Here is a 15,281-nt window from a genome sequence, read left to right as displayed (position 1 = left end):
TTGAAATTATTGAAAATATCTAACTACTAGAAATTGATCACTAACCCAGAAAATAAGTATTACTGAAAATGATCCAGACGTTTGGACTCAGAGTTGCTGAGTAGTAATGATACCACTCAGATGGAAAACAGGGAAGAAAACATTTATTTGGAAAACTTGAGATCGGGCTGGGACTTCTCAAAAAGCTTGCAGATGGAAACCCTTGACCATGCTGATTCAGGAGGTAAGCAGAAATGGATTTTGAAGACCTTGGCATAATAAAAAATGATACTTGAAGTTATGGAAGAAGGGGTTACATCACCAATGGAAAAATGCTTTTAAGAATGTGGTTTAAGGTCCCTTGGGGTCCACTTACCACATTTTGAGTGAGCAGGGGATTATGAGCCAACAGCAGAAACTGAAAAGGTCAGTCAAGAAAGAGAAGCGTAAATAGAAGAGTACACTTTACAGTTTTCAGTGAACTCCCATAAGGGTTTCACAGATAGGCATTGTAATTTTGTACATACTGGGGAAAAGTTGTTATGTGATTTAGCCAAGGTCAAGTGGATAATTTATATAAGCTGCCCAGATGTCAGGTAACTCTCCTGGCTGAAAGTTCAATGTTCTTTGCTTTAGGGAATGTTAAACACATATCGATGTATAATGTCAAGTATAACACTATGAAATAATGAAAGCATATCAAATTTTAAAATAAGCAGGAATCTTTTTTGGCCATATACATGACTACTAAAATGATAATTACTTGTTTATGGTATTTTGTATTGCAGATGAGATTAGGCATGGCCTTGAATTTTTTCAGTGACTCTAAGGAAATTCTAAATAGAATGGGACTTTGCTTAATTTGTTGAGTTCTCTAGTTTAAAGGAGTGTTTTTAAATGAACATATTCTAACTATTCCTCTGGCATTAGTATTCAAGAAACTAGGAAATGTATCCCCAGGAGAAGTAATTTTTAGTAGTTTTGTACTTGCAGATAATTCTGTGTGTTACTTTGAAGGATACTTGTATGAGCATATGAATTGGACAAATGGCAGAAAGGCAAGAAAACATTTTCTTTTTCTTTTTTAAATATAGAACAAATGAAGTAGATCTGCCTTGGGTTCAGAGTTTATGCTTTTTTACTATAATCTTACACTGATATTTTAAATTAATTGCTTTGCCTACCCTTACAATAATATTTAGTTAGCTTTTCTTCTTTCGTGTATTATAGTTGGAGCTAAGTAAGAAAAGGAAAAAGGCTTTCAGAACTCTGAGTCAGTAGGCAGCTCAGAGAGACATGGTCACCTCCTTTCCTGATGCTTAACTTCCCTGGTGTTAGCTCAGTTGTAAGAACAGCAACATACAGATGTGTTGGGATTGTGTGACTACATTAATCTCTTCAAGCTGATTTATTTTGATGGTAAATCACCTGGGTCTATATTGGTCTACATTTACCAAGTAATACCGGTCAAGAAAATTAAGATTTTTTCCAGGTCAGATGGAAATTGCAATGGAATATTTTGCTATTTTCTAACAGAATACGATTCTATGCACGGGATCTGGGTGCTCCAGAGAGTTTCCAAGGAGTCAGATACATGTTTCAGTATACACACAAAGTAGAAGATCAGCTTTTATTGTGTTTGTTTAAGATTTTGTGCATTATATTCAGCTACCCTCCCCCAAAATTCTAGGTTGTAAAACTGCAAGAATCTACTGTATTATCTCCCATGTCTTTGGTGCTAAAGCAACCCAAATGGGATTTGAGTAAATTAAGAGGAAACTCTGTGTGTGCGTGCTATGGGAAGAAATAGTGGTGATTACAAGAACCATAGGAAATTTCACTGGGTATGCATAGTATTCAGCTACATAGTAATTAGTGAGTGTTACGGCGACTGGAGCTGTAGTAGCAGGAAGTCAAAGAAGTCAAGCTGTTTTGCTCCAAAAATAAATCAAAAGAATTTATTGAAACTATCAAGAAAGAAATAGTTAGGTTAAGCTGAGTGGAAGTAAATTCACGTTGACAGACACATCCATGCTTTCTGGAAAATTATGTAAACAGCATGTTCCCCCACTTTGCTATAACTATACTGACTTGTACTGTCTAGCCAACTTTTTCATGTTCTTTTAATAAAAAAAGCTCTGCCTTATTTTTATTTTCTTAGTTATTATAAAAATATTTTCCAACCCCTTATTCTAATATATCCTCTTTTTACCATATTTCTTGTCTACTTACCTTTAAAGTGCCTTCAATATGACTAACAGATTAAAAGAGTGTTTAAAACATCCATTAAAATTTCACAGGGCAGAGAGTTAACATCAGCAATTACAGACACAATTAACTATGAGAGCTGGTAGATGTTCAGAACACACGGGGAGCCAGAGTTAAAGAAGAAGGGGAGGAAGAAGGATTGAGGCTGAGGGTCATGGTGGACGGTGTGGAGTAAGGGGAAATATTACTGAGTTTGTTAGAAAACTTTGACTCTGTTCCCCTTATGCTGCCAATCAGCAGTCTGCCCTAGAACAGATCATCACACTTTTTTCATAGGTTTTTTATCTGGTTAGTGAAGAGGTCCACTCAACTCCCTTCTAGCTCTAGAATTTCACGATCCATTGCAAAGATATAACTATGCAGATATGACAGGGTCTTCTTAATTAGGTGCTTATTTTGCACTTGGTTTAACTGGTTTTCTGTAATTGTCCACACTCACAAGAGGGAGATTCAGAGACAATTTAGTAACAATTATTGAGCATGGCACTGCTGACTTTTAGTGAGTGTTACGGCGACTGGAGAGAGCACCAGTAAATGATTGCCTTGAGTTACAGCATTGGTGAAGACAGCATTATATCCAGGCGTGTCTCAGTAAATGATCTGTGATTCAAAATAATGCTATGGGTTAAAGGGCCCCTTCCCAACAGGTTACAAAGCATAAATATGTTAACAATGTGGGTCAGTGCTTGAGTTACTTCTCTACTCTTTGAACAGATTGGTAGGCCATGTGTATGTGAAGTGTACTATAATACAGAAAATCAATTACTGTACCCTGCAGTGTATAACAGGGTGAAGCCATTAAACATTTCATCAGGAAATTGCAGAGTACAGCTGTAAAGTTCTTTATTGTTGGAAAGCCATCATTACGATAGTACTTACTAGGTGTTTACCACCAGCTTGTAAAACCTACATGGCAAGTTTCATAGTAACCTCGTTAACACTGAACATTACTGAAACCATTTGGTGGAGGAGACAGTTTAGGGGGTAGTAATGGGGAATAAAAGCCAAATGTTTTCATGGGGAAGACTGCCTATGTCATCTCTACTGCTGAAATCTGTCCATGATGCTAAAAAGAAAAAAAGGTCTCCTGCCTCTATTTTTTTTTTTTTTTTTGAAGAGATATGTCATTCCTTAGCCTTTAACTCTGTTTAAAATACAAAATAAACATAGTCTGATCACATTTTCTTTAAAGGTGTATTTGGAATTACTTGAAAGGTACAGCAGGGAGATGGTGTTCAAATGATAATCCCCAGTGAAATACATCTCCAAAGACAGGATCTGGAACTAAAAGAGAGTGGGCTGAGGAGACAGATGGTGTTTATAATGCATATAGAACCTCAGCATTAACTTTAGAATAGGACTCAAGGCCTTGGCGGAAACCCAAACCAAACTATTTTCCATTGATATGTATGAATCATTTTCTCCCTCTGTTGCCTGCACTTTTTTCCACCATCCACACCACTTCAGTGCCAGCAAATCTGCCACTGACCTTTTCAAAGCTCTGTGCTGAATCCCTGTCAATTTCTTTCCAGACAGAGCTTTTCGTACATGCCTTCAAGGATCAGCTGGTCAGAAGTGCCCTTTTGGCACTTTACACTGCCAGGCCAGGAGGTGTCCTTAAGAAGCCACCCTCTCCTAAGAACAGCACAGAGGAGAGCAGTTCCCAGGACCCACCCCCGCCGATGAGAAGGCAGGACTCCATACCGCATCATTCGGACTACGATGAGGAAGAGTGGGTAAGTTTTTTTATTTTTTTTTTTACATAGCCTGCCTCTCTGTGTCTGGTCCTGAAAAGTAAAGCAAGAATGTGAAGGAAAAAAATATCTCTGCTTTTCATGAAAACAAGTCGGAAAGCAGTCATAATACAGATTGTGGATAAATAGGTTACATTTTTTCCTCAGGGGCAAATGATAAAATGAAAGTTTTATTCCTGATCACATTTACTTGACGTGAAAACCTATTTGCTATCAAATAGCTTCTATATATAACATATACATTATATATATTTTATATACATATGATGCAGTCAAAGAATAAATATCTCCAAGAAATGTCATCAAAGCAAGGATGCCACAATTGCAAGACTCTATAATATCAATACTTTTCCTTATTTATTGCCAAGGTAATATAAACCATTAAAATTGTTTTTTAGAAAATGAGTCAATAATCATCCATAATCTACTACTTAGATGCACCAAGTATTTTCACTGGTGCAATCCAGCGTGTAAGTTCTGGACACACTTGAAAAAGTGTTAACATTTATATGACAGTGGACACAAAGATCTCTTAAATCCTTCTTGTTCATGGGTTCTATTATTTTTTTTAAAAAGATGTTGCTCCAGGTGGCTCTAAAATTGGCAGGAGAATGGCCACATAAAAGCATCTGAAAAAATAACTGGTAAAGACGCATAAACCAAAGAAGCCAACATGGTGATAGGAACTGTAGGTGGGCAGAATAAGACAGGAGAAAATCAAGGTTTCTCTCTCTGGGTGAGAGGGAACAGTGTGTTTTTTCTGAATCAATGCATATTCATTATCCAAGAACCTTTTGAAGTATATGCACGTCACTCTCACACACACACACACACACACACACACAGAAGGAAATGCTTTACTGTATCATACGTTAAACCAAGAAAATGCTGTAGTATGCTAGCTGTATTAGATGTTAAATAGTTAACGATTACTTTTCCTGCCACCCTAAATTTAAAAGTGTTTGGGTAGTAAACTATTTGAAAGGCTCAGGCCTCTCAAAAAAATTGCTGTCTGAAGCGCTGTGAAGTGATACCTGCTCTTTCTTTTGATAAAATTTCTATCACAGGAAAGACAGAGCTGGGCTCCGTGAGGTAAATGCTGAATAAGTATTTGTTGTTGCTGATTAAGATTGCATTTCTCCCGCTGCATCATTTTCAAAAGAGCAAATCTAATATTTCTTCCTTTTACCGTCACCTTCTTCTTCAATTTATTCATAGCTCCAAGGCATGCATACCTCTTAACCTCTCTGAAGTTCAGTTTTTTTCAACTGTAAAGTGAAAATTACAGCACCTGTTCTGTTTAGCTCTTAGTGTGGTCCTAAGGTAAATGATTTACCTGTGTGATAATGCCCCATGACCTGGAAAAGCCCAGGCCAATGCATTGTATTACTTTAATATTATCGCTGTATGTTTTCTTTTTTAAGATACGTAAATTATATAATCTTATTATGAGGATCAATACTACTCCTTGAGATAAATGGGGAAATGGGGTAGATCATAAATTCGGAATGTGAATTTGAAAGAGTTTGGGTAGATAGAGAACTTGTATTTCATTTAAATAAACATACAGTAAACTTTTGGACAAATGATTGCCATTTTTATATTAAGTCGAGGGAGAGTTTTGGAACTGGGTATCTTTTGTTTTCATAACTTTCACCTTATTGTGTTATGCAAACACACTCCCACACCTCACCCTCCTCCTGTGGCTCCAATCACCCCTCTCCGTCCCTCCCTCCTTTTAGATAACTTTTGAGAGCTTCTATATCCACAGATGCTCCAAAAGGGAAGATAAGTCAGATCATTAGGTTCTAGAGCTCAGAGTCTAGTGGTAGATAAAAATATGTTAATAAATAGTTAAAATGTTGTGATAGGGATGGAGAGAGACAGGTGGAAACAGGTTGGCTCTGCTAATGTGACTTCAGATCAACATTTTAAATACAGAAACTTTTCATGATGGGAAGAGGGAGAAAGTAGGAAACATGGTGAGTTGAGGTCTGTGGTGAAGCATTTGGTGCAGTGGGTGTTACTGAGCCCTTGTTCTGCCTGGGTCACAGTGCCGCATGCTGGGGAAACAGGTGACCCGCCCACGGCTGCGAGGGCTCCATGACCTATTCAGGGCTCCAGAGACACCAATGGCAATGACAGTGCAATTTAGGATTATACACAGGATGAAGTGGGAGTCTGGTGGTCAGGGTGGGATCTCCAGAAGTAATTCCTGAGATTTAAATGTGAATAGAAGTTAACAATATGAGAAAGAAGATGAGGTGACCCTTTAGACAGGAACACTTTAGCTGACATAGGTTGTGTGTGTGTGTGTTAGTTGCTTACTTGTTTTGTTTTAAAGGTCGTGAAATTGACTGTGTTTATTGCTCCAAAAGCCTCGTAAGAGGCTAAGAGACTGAGAGGCTATTACTGATAGAACAAGGTCCTTGCAAAGAAGAGAAGATGATCAATTCAAGCAGGCAGGTGGAGGACGAGTCCTGGGCAGAAGTGTGTTCCTCAGCTGAGACTGCAGGGAAGGTGTAAAAATGGATTTTACTTTTGTGAGGGTGCGTGGGCCTGGATGGCTTCTTTGTTTGAAATATTTTTCTCCAGGTTTATTGAGCTATAACTGACATATAACACTGCATTAGTGTAAGGTGTACAACAAAATGATTTTATACATATATATAATCACCACAATATATTTAAACATCCATCACCTCATAGGATTACAATTTTCTTTTCTTAGGCTGAAAACTTTGAGACCCATTCTCTTAGCAAAGTTCAAATATACAGTACAGTGTTGTTGACTATAGTTACCATGTTGTAATTACATCCCTAGGGCTTATTTATCTCATAACTGGAAGTTTGTACCCTTTGACCACCTTCACACATTTTGTCTCCCCCTCCTCACCTCTGGCAACAACCCAATCTACTCTCTGTTTCTATGAGTTTGTATTTTTTAAATTCTGTGTGTAAGTGAGATCATGGTATCTGTCTTTCTTTGTCTGACTTGTTTCACTTAGCATAATGCCCTCAAGACCCATCCATGTTGGTGCAAACAGCAGAATTTCCTTCTTTTTTGTGGCTGAATAATATATATATACACACACACATATATATGTATATATGTATACATCACATTTTCTTTATTCATGCATTTGTCGATGGACACTTAGGTTGTTTCCATATCTTAACTATTGTAAATAACGCTGCAATGAACATGGTGGTGCAGATATCTCTTTGAGACAGTGATTTTGTTTCTTTCCAATATATACCCAGAAGTGGAATTGCTGGATTATAAGGTGGTTCTATTTTTAATTTTTGCAGGAACCCTCATACTGTTTTCCATAATGGCTGCACCAATTTACATCCCTACCAACAGTGCACATGGGTTCCCTTTTCTCCACATCCTCGCCAGCACTTGTTATCTACTATGTGTTTGATGACAGCTGTTCTAACAGGTGTGGGGTGTCTCTCATTGTGGTTTTGATTTGCATTTCCCTGATGATTAGTGATGTCGAGCACCTTTTTGTATCTTCTTTGGAAAAATGTCTGTTCAGTTCCTCTGCCTATTTTTTAATTATGTGTTTTGTTTTGTTTTTTGCTATTGAGTTACATGAGTTCTTTTTGTATTTTAGATATTAACCTGCATGACTTCTTTTATCATTAAAGCAGAACCATGTTCGGAAGAGGGCAGAGAGGACAGGCTGAGGAGAGTGGTGAAAGTTTCAAATAAGCACCAGAGAAAATGGGTAGAGTTGCTTATTATCAACATTTGAAAAAAATAAGAAATTCCAGTGCTTGTGAGGGCCAGCCAGTACTCCAGTAGGAGTCTGCATGGATGCTGGCTCACCTTCAGTCATTCACTTGGGAATACCTCGGTAGGAAAAAGTCTGCCTGATTTTTTTTTCCAGTTGATGCAGGAGTGCCTTCTCAGTTTCCCAGGGTTTTTTGGTTAGGGTAGGGTAATAATGATCCACATCTTCCTCTTTATCTCCTTTCATACAATTTCTGAATTTCTTCCAGAACCCACTATTTCTAGAAAGCATATACATGCTCTTATAAATTTATCACAATTACAAGGAAAATCTTTCCCACTCAGAAAAGTTACTTCTAACTCTCTTCTCCTAATATAATTTTACTCTATTTGCAAACAATAACCGAGTTTGATTGTTATATAACATTTTTAAATTGACATTCCTGAGCAACCACTTTCTATTACAAATATCCCTTTGTTAAGAAATGGAAATCCCTTATTTAAAAAAATTCACCAAAGTCATAACCGTTTAACATTATTTTCAAATCTTTATCTAACTTTGAAAAGTTGAGTAAATCCAAAGAAAATGTAGCTAATTAGAAATGCCTTTAGAGACTGTGCTATTAAATGAATTGGAAACATAATTTTGTGTACCACTTTTCTTAGTTAATTAAGTGTTAGAAAAGTTTCAGCACTGATTACAAGTCTAGTCAACTTCCTGAAATAATTCAATGTTTTAAACAGTTAATTTAATTGGGTTTCTGCGACATACAAAAATATTCTCTGATCACGTAGGTTGATTTAGGTTTGCACAGAAGATTAAAGTAGTTCCATTTTACAAAATCTGTTTTATTTAATTTCTGGTAGGGACTCTAGGTTTAACAACTACCTAACTTGAACAACTGCATTAAGCTTCTAATAATAAATGTTTGGAAAGTAAGTTCATGTTAGTAAATTACTCTTGAGTTCTACCGAGCTAAATGCCTATAAAACACCTTTCTTTTGGAGGTCAGGAGAATCTCTCTTAACTCTCTATCAGTGTGAGAAGGTTCTTTCTCTGTTCAGCTTGTTTGTTGGCAAAATTGATGACATGTGAATCTGGATAATAATTATCTAGTCAATAAGGAAGAGATTGAAACTAAAATGATCACTGACCAAAAAAAAGTCTGTTATTTGCTGAATTTTACTTATTAAATAATTGAGAGCTTTAAAGGTTTATTTTCGTGAAAAGTTAGTAAACAATTAAACCCCAGAGGAATATTGGGATTTTATGACAATCTGTGCAAAGAAATAGACTAATATCGCATTCTTCATCTTTTAGCTGGTAAAGATGACATACTGCTTTTCTGTCGCTACATCTCTACAACAGATGCTTCCAACAGCTGGGATTCCAAGATTAGTTTGTCCAAAATGTGAAGGCATGTCATCCAACCAAAGTATTAAATTGACCCAGTTTTTGTGGCTTCCAGTAATTATGCTGTTCTCTAGAACACTGTGATTTAACTTCAGCATTACTACACTGACGGGTTTGGGGCTAAATCTGCCTACCCTCATTCAGTAATTGTTAAAGAAAAAAGATACACTTCTGATCTTTTATATTCTGATCCATTCCAGCAAGGTGCAGGACTCAGAAAACTGTTGTTATTATTTAGCCATATCCCAAACCCATTTTTTAGTTGAACGACATTTGTATATCAGGCAACGATTCAGCATCCGGATTAGCCACTTAATTTCCCTTCTTCATGTTGTAAATGTAAATCAGATTTAAAATTAGTTTCCATTCTTAAGCTAGGAGAACATTTGCTATGTATTATTATGGCAAAATGTGTTTATGTCACATAAGCACAATAGATGGTTCGCATTAATCCATACACATTTTCAGTAATTTCAGAGCTTATAGAAACAATAGCGCAAATTCAGTAATACTTATGTCAGACATCCTTTGAATAAAGTCTCTGTACAGCCTGAAAAAAATTGTGGTTTCTCTGTGACTCAGTATTCCCAAAGATTGAATTTTGGAATAAGACTTACATCTTTCTGGTATGTTCTTTACCAAATTCTCACAGTTCATTTTCTACTACACCTTTCTCTAATGATGTGTAGAACAAATATGAATGTTTCAGTTTGACAGGCGTATTGATAGAGCTATTTATATTGTCAACATTGGTAGCAGTGAGCCTACATGGCTGCAAAATATTACTAACTGTTAAGGACAAAACTTATCTAGCCTGTTTCCTCCTCCACAAACAATCTGCAGTGATCTGTATTCTCAACTTCTCTTGCCAGATTGTCTCCCTCTTAGACCATACCTCTAGGGAAAATAGTTAAGGTCATGCATAATGCAGAGGTACCTATGCAAATTTATATTCCAAAGCAATTCTGTTCAGTTCTCTGACTGGCTAGAATTATGCTATGTGAAACCATTGACCTGATCTTAATAAGAAGGAAATAAATCATTCTCATTTTTTAAAAGTAATGAATTCTTATAGACAACTAGATACTAATCTGTGATTTATCTTTTCTAAAGCAATACCTTATGACTTAGTTACGTGAATCAGTAAAATGTCCGCTAAAATATGGCCATTTATTTCCAAATTTTCTGTTATTGATACACAGATAGAGATGTATGTATATATACATATGTATGCATTCAACTCCAAAACATTTTGTATAATAAAGCATTATTCTTGCATCCCATGGTCACACAGCCTCGTGAACGCTGAATTATAATCAGTTGTTTATAGGTCTGTTTCTTCCATGTGCTCGTCAACTTTATAAACTCCTAAAGGGCAAAGACAATGTTGTGCTCACTTTTGTGTGTATGTGCAGAGCACTTGCACATAAAAGGTACCCAATACTCTTCTGTAGAATAAATTAATGACTTTGAAATTTCCCCTCAAGTTATTATTCTTGTCTACCTTCTTATTTGGCTGGAAACATGGAATAATTAAATTTAATATAACTCTGCACCATGTCAGGTATCCTTTCCTCCATTAGAATTCATGAATTTTCTGGAGGATTTTCTTTCTCTCCTCCAATCAAAAGTACCCAGTTAAATCCCTCTCTCCTTAGTGGATATTTCCCAGAGTCATAATCAACTCTGAGGCGACTGTTCAAGTCATCTTCACAATTATCTTCAAACATAGAAAGTGGTGAAAATTCAGGATGGACACAGAACATCATCAGAGATGACCAAAGTTAAGAACATGTTGAGTTAAGGCCTCCAGCAGCTTCCAGAAACCCGGTGGTGGTGATTTTCATTTTATTTGATTATTCATGTGCCGATTACAAAGGGCCTGGTTACACAGAAATAATTTCAGGCGTTTACCGGCAAATATGAATTGGAAGCAACTATTTTCCCCTTGTCCCAGCTCTTTCTTTTTCCTTCCTACGTCACGCCTAATAGGGTTGCCTGGTTTTGTTAATCTTGCTATGAGGAGGGGACATTGAAAGCATCCATTTTCCCCATCAGAAAGGACAGGGAGAATTAGGCCAGTTGTTCTCTGTATGGCAATGGCAAGTGTTCTGGCATCTGTTTTCCTGATGGATGGGAAACCCTCCTGACCTTCTCCAGTCCATTTCACCCAGGAGAAATGTGCTTCGAATACTTGTCTGATACTAAAGTCCACAAAAGGTGATTAGGCAAAGTTCACGACTGTCTGTCAAAATGCACAAATGTTCTATTCCAATAAAGATGTTAAATTTTTTTTTTAATAAATAAAGAAAAGAAACCCCAAAGGAGACCTTCATGGGCATGCGTATTCATGAAATCCTACCAATTTCTAGATTTTCCCACATGCAATTAATGCATTCACCTTCAGCCCCCTGTTTTATGGCACCTAATACAGTGTTTTATACATACCAGTTCAATGTGTTTTTCAGAATTAGTCAGAATAAGTGAACAGATGGATTTGCTGAATCAGCAATTCATCTTCCAACTCAAATTAGTGTTTTTAACAGAGATATTTTCTTCTTATTCATGTAATGGTGACTTTCCTGTGGTTTTATAATGGATCCCATCATCTCCCTTGGATACTTTGCTGATTGTTACAATGCCTGGTTCAGTGTCAGATAGTTTGATATGCCTGTATATAATGATTATGCAAACTTGCATACACACACTTTAGAAATTTATGATTACATTTAAATCAAATGCCCTTAAACTTTAATACATTCTGATGGGAATAGTGAGATATTATTCCTAAGTAGAGATTTGTGAATACACCAAATTTAATGAATAGTTAAAAGAAATGCTGAGGTCTATACAGGCAGACTATTGTCTTGCTATATCAGGGTACATTCAGTGAAAAAAAAAAAAATCAATCCTGGAAATTGGTTGCCTGCAGCATGCTCACTAACGTCATATAATCCAACCAGTTGTACGACTATTTGATGGTGTATGGCTGGCATGCAATTACCAATTTAAAATTAAAAGCTTCAGTCAATCAGCGATTTATTTTTACTTATTAAACAAAAGCTTTATTTCATATTTTCACTGAATTGAAAGCTTTAGCTTGATGTGACACATATTAGGGTGAACTCACCCATTCAGAATATGAACTTAATTCTAACTTCAATTTGAAGATACATGTGCTAATACTTCTTATAGTTGTATCTTAATTTATTTTTACTCCTAAGTAGCAGGCTATTAAGTCAATCAACAAATGTTAATTAAGCATCAGTAATGTGAAGCAGTGCTATAGGTACTTGGGGGAAAACAAATTAAGCATCAAAAATGGATCCTGACCTCAACAGCCATATCATCTAATTCAAGTGAATGGCCAGCACTCAGAAAACAAGCAGAGATACTATTGAAAGGTATTCCCAGAGCAGAGGTGGTCATGTGATACACATTAACAGTGTCAAAAGGATTAAGAGAGAAGTTATGTGAAGGTTGAAGAAGATGAAAAAACCATTTCTTCCTTCCTTAATTTTTCTTCCTTCCTTCCTTCCTCCTTCTTCTTCCTTCCTTCCTTCCTTCATTCCTTTATTCATTCTTTTATTTACTATCACCTGGTAAGTACTATGACCTGAGGATAAAAGGATTAATAAATAATAGGCATTTCCCTCATAGAGCCCACTGTCTATTAGAAAGAAAATAAAAGTTAAGCAAAGAGAGAGTAGCATGAATAGTTCTTGGAAATGGTGAGACTTGAAAGGGTGAGAATTTGGATTGATGGAAGGTAAGGGAGAAGGCACTTGAAGCCTAAAAAGCAGTATATGTCAAGTTAGAAATATTAGTTCCTCCAAGGTTTCCTTCATATCTTTGATGTTCAGCACTCAGCAGGCAGGTAGCAGATGCCCAGAAAATATATGTTGAGCTAATCAGCAGCATGTTTCTAGGACAGCAAGGACCTGGATGAAACTTTCATTTTGAAGACTAAAGAGAAATATGTAGAATTATCTAGGGCGACCCAACTACAGAGGTGCCTCTAGGCTGAGAGAAGAGTGATTACTTGCTGCAGTACTAAGCCTGCTTTTGATCAGAGGAATGACGGCATGAGTGTGATGATCAGTGAATGAAGTGTAGACCTGATCACGTGAGAGCTAATCGTATAGGTCTGGGCAAGCTCCAAACCGGGGACTGTGGAGAGGTCACTGCTGGAGAAACAGTGGCTGACCATCTGAGTCCACTCGTGTAACTAGGAACTGAATTTCAGAGTGAGGCCAGCAGTGTGTTCTTTGGGAAACCGAGGTCAGGGATTTTTACATGAGTAGGTGGATGAAATTAAGCAGGAGGATCAATAAGAAGCAAACGTTGGGGAATCTCAATTCTGATGGATGTCACGTATCTGGCTATTTTTAGTGGACATGATGTATGTGTATGTTTATATGTGTGTGTGCAGGTATGTGTGTCTTATGCAGCTTGGACCATACGTGTGCCAGTTTGTACCATAAAGTATTTTATGTACAACTCCTTTCACCTAAAAGTCTGGGTAAGGTTAGCATTCAGAGAGCAGAGCTATCAAGCTATGGAAAGAGCAAAGGTTTGCAGTGTGGAGGAACCAGGCCAGTATAGTGCAAATTGCTCTCAGTCAACTCAAAGATAGACTGAAGCTTCTTTTTAAAGATGAGATTGGGGGGCTTCCCTGGTGGCGCAGTAGTTGCGCGTCCGCCTGCCGATGCGGGGGACACGGGTTCGCGCCCCGGTCCGGGAGGTTCCCGCGTGCCGCGGAGCGGCTGGGCCCGTGAGCCATGGCCGCTGGGCCTGCGCGTCCGGAGCCTGTGCTCCGCAACGGGAGAGGCCACGACAGAGGGAGGCCCGCATACCGCAAAAAAAAAAATAAATAAATAAAAAAGATGAGATTGGCCTTGTTAACTTACTAACTGGTTCTAATCAAAGTGTTCAGAAATTGGTAATGACAAGTGACAAATTGTGCATGGAGATAAAGATACAACAGGGCCCTCATATCAGCTCTGGTTTAGCCTTTACATTCTTGCTGATCAAAAGTTGTCCCTAGAAAAGTTGATCAGCTAAGCATTGCTGAACATGTTTTTTTTTTTTAAAGTTAACTGCTGATCCAAAGCAGTCAGGATGTCTCTTGATGCCACCAAGCTCACAAATGTGTGACATGCTGAGTAAGCACCATATTCCCTGCCCTCACGGCTCACTCTGCCAGGTGTAATGGCCCCCTGGCTACTCCTGGCTACATCCATCAAATGTGTGCATCTATTGCCACTGGGTTTGACCTGCATGTTAGCTTAGGTCCCTAACCCAGAAATAAATAAGAACCAAGATCAGCACCTGACTCAGAATGGAATAAATATTGCTCATTTCCCACTGACTTTTGCCCTCATTGCTGAGCAAAAGTTGATAGCCACTTCACCTTCAAGAAGTTGTCTTGTATTAAGGTCAAGGACAACATTAAGCTCCATTTAATAAAGGTTCGACTTTAACCCACCAATTTTCCATTACTTCCTTCAATAGCAGGCTAATGACTGCTATTTGGGGTGGGGGTGGGGAGCAGGGAGACAGCCCAGCAATCTTCTTTTCTGATAGGTTGTTGTTGTGTTGTTTTATTTGGTGGTTGTTTTGTTTTTGTTTCTAAACCTTTCATGTGGCTGAGGGGCTAAAGAGAATCTGGAGACTGATCATTCTTCCCTGGCCTGAAAAGGGGAGGGGTTGGATGCACCGTGTAGTGCAGCCACATTCTTATGCTTTGATTGTCTTCTCCCGCCCTAAGCAGCCTTTCCTCTGCATGATTTTAGTAGGGAAGAAAGTTGAGTAGGTCCCAGCCATACCAGCAGTCTAAACAAAAAGAATCTCCTAAATGCACTGACCTCATGAATAAAAAATCATCAGAATGAGAATGGAGTTTTGCTGGTTAGGTTCCTCTGTGCATATGTTTTCACAGAGATACTATGGAAAGTGGCTTGTTTCGGATAGAAATCAGATATTTGAGGTACATCTTCAAGAATCTTTGCCTACCCATTTTTAGCATCCTAACTCCAAAATAATTCTCTTGCTTGGAATTAATAATAATTCATAATTATCTCCTACAAAGTGAATTATCACCTTTCCTCCCTGTAACGCACTC

At 37.7% G+C, this 15,281-nt stretch overlaps 1 protein-coding gene across 8 annotated transcripts in view; it reads left to right on the top strand.

The window, feature by feature from the left end:
* Positions 1-15,281, top strand: part of INPP4B (inositol polyphosphate-4-phosphatase type II B) — a 763,890-nt gene that overhangs the window by 642,136 nt on the left and 106,473 nt on the right. For all 8 annotated transcript variants that reach the window (XR_008617771.1, XM_007111238.4, XM_055085901.1 and 5 more), the window contains one exon: positions 3,780-3,983. Coding sequence is in view for 7 of the 8 variants with exons in the window: in XM_007111238.4 (XP_007111300.2) it covers positions 3,780-3,983 (204 nt within the window). In the remaining variant the exon portion in view is untranslated. The remainder of the gene's footprint in view (positions 1-3,779; positions 3,984-15,281) is intronic.

The sequence above is a fragment of the Physeter macrocephalus genome, chromosome 7, assembly GCF_002837175.3.
Source record: "Physeter macrocephalus isolate SW-GA chromosome 7, ASM283717v5, whole genome shotgun sequence".
Taxonomy (NCBI): Eukaryota; Metazoa; Chordata; class Mammalia; order Artiodactyla; family Physeteridae; genus Physeter; species Physeter macrocephalus.
The sequence above is the reverse complement of the archived record's forward strand: the minus strand, read 5'-3'. Positions and strand labels throughout refer to the sequence as shown.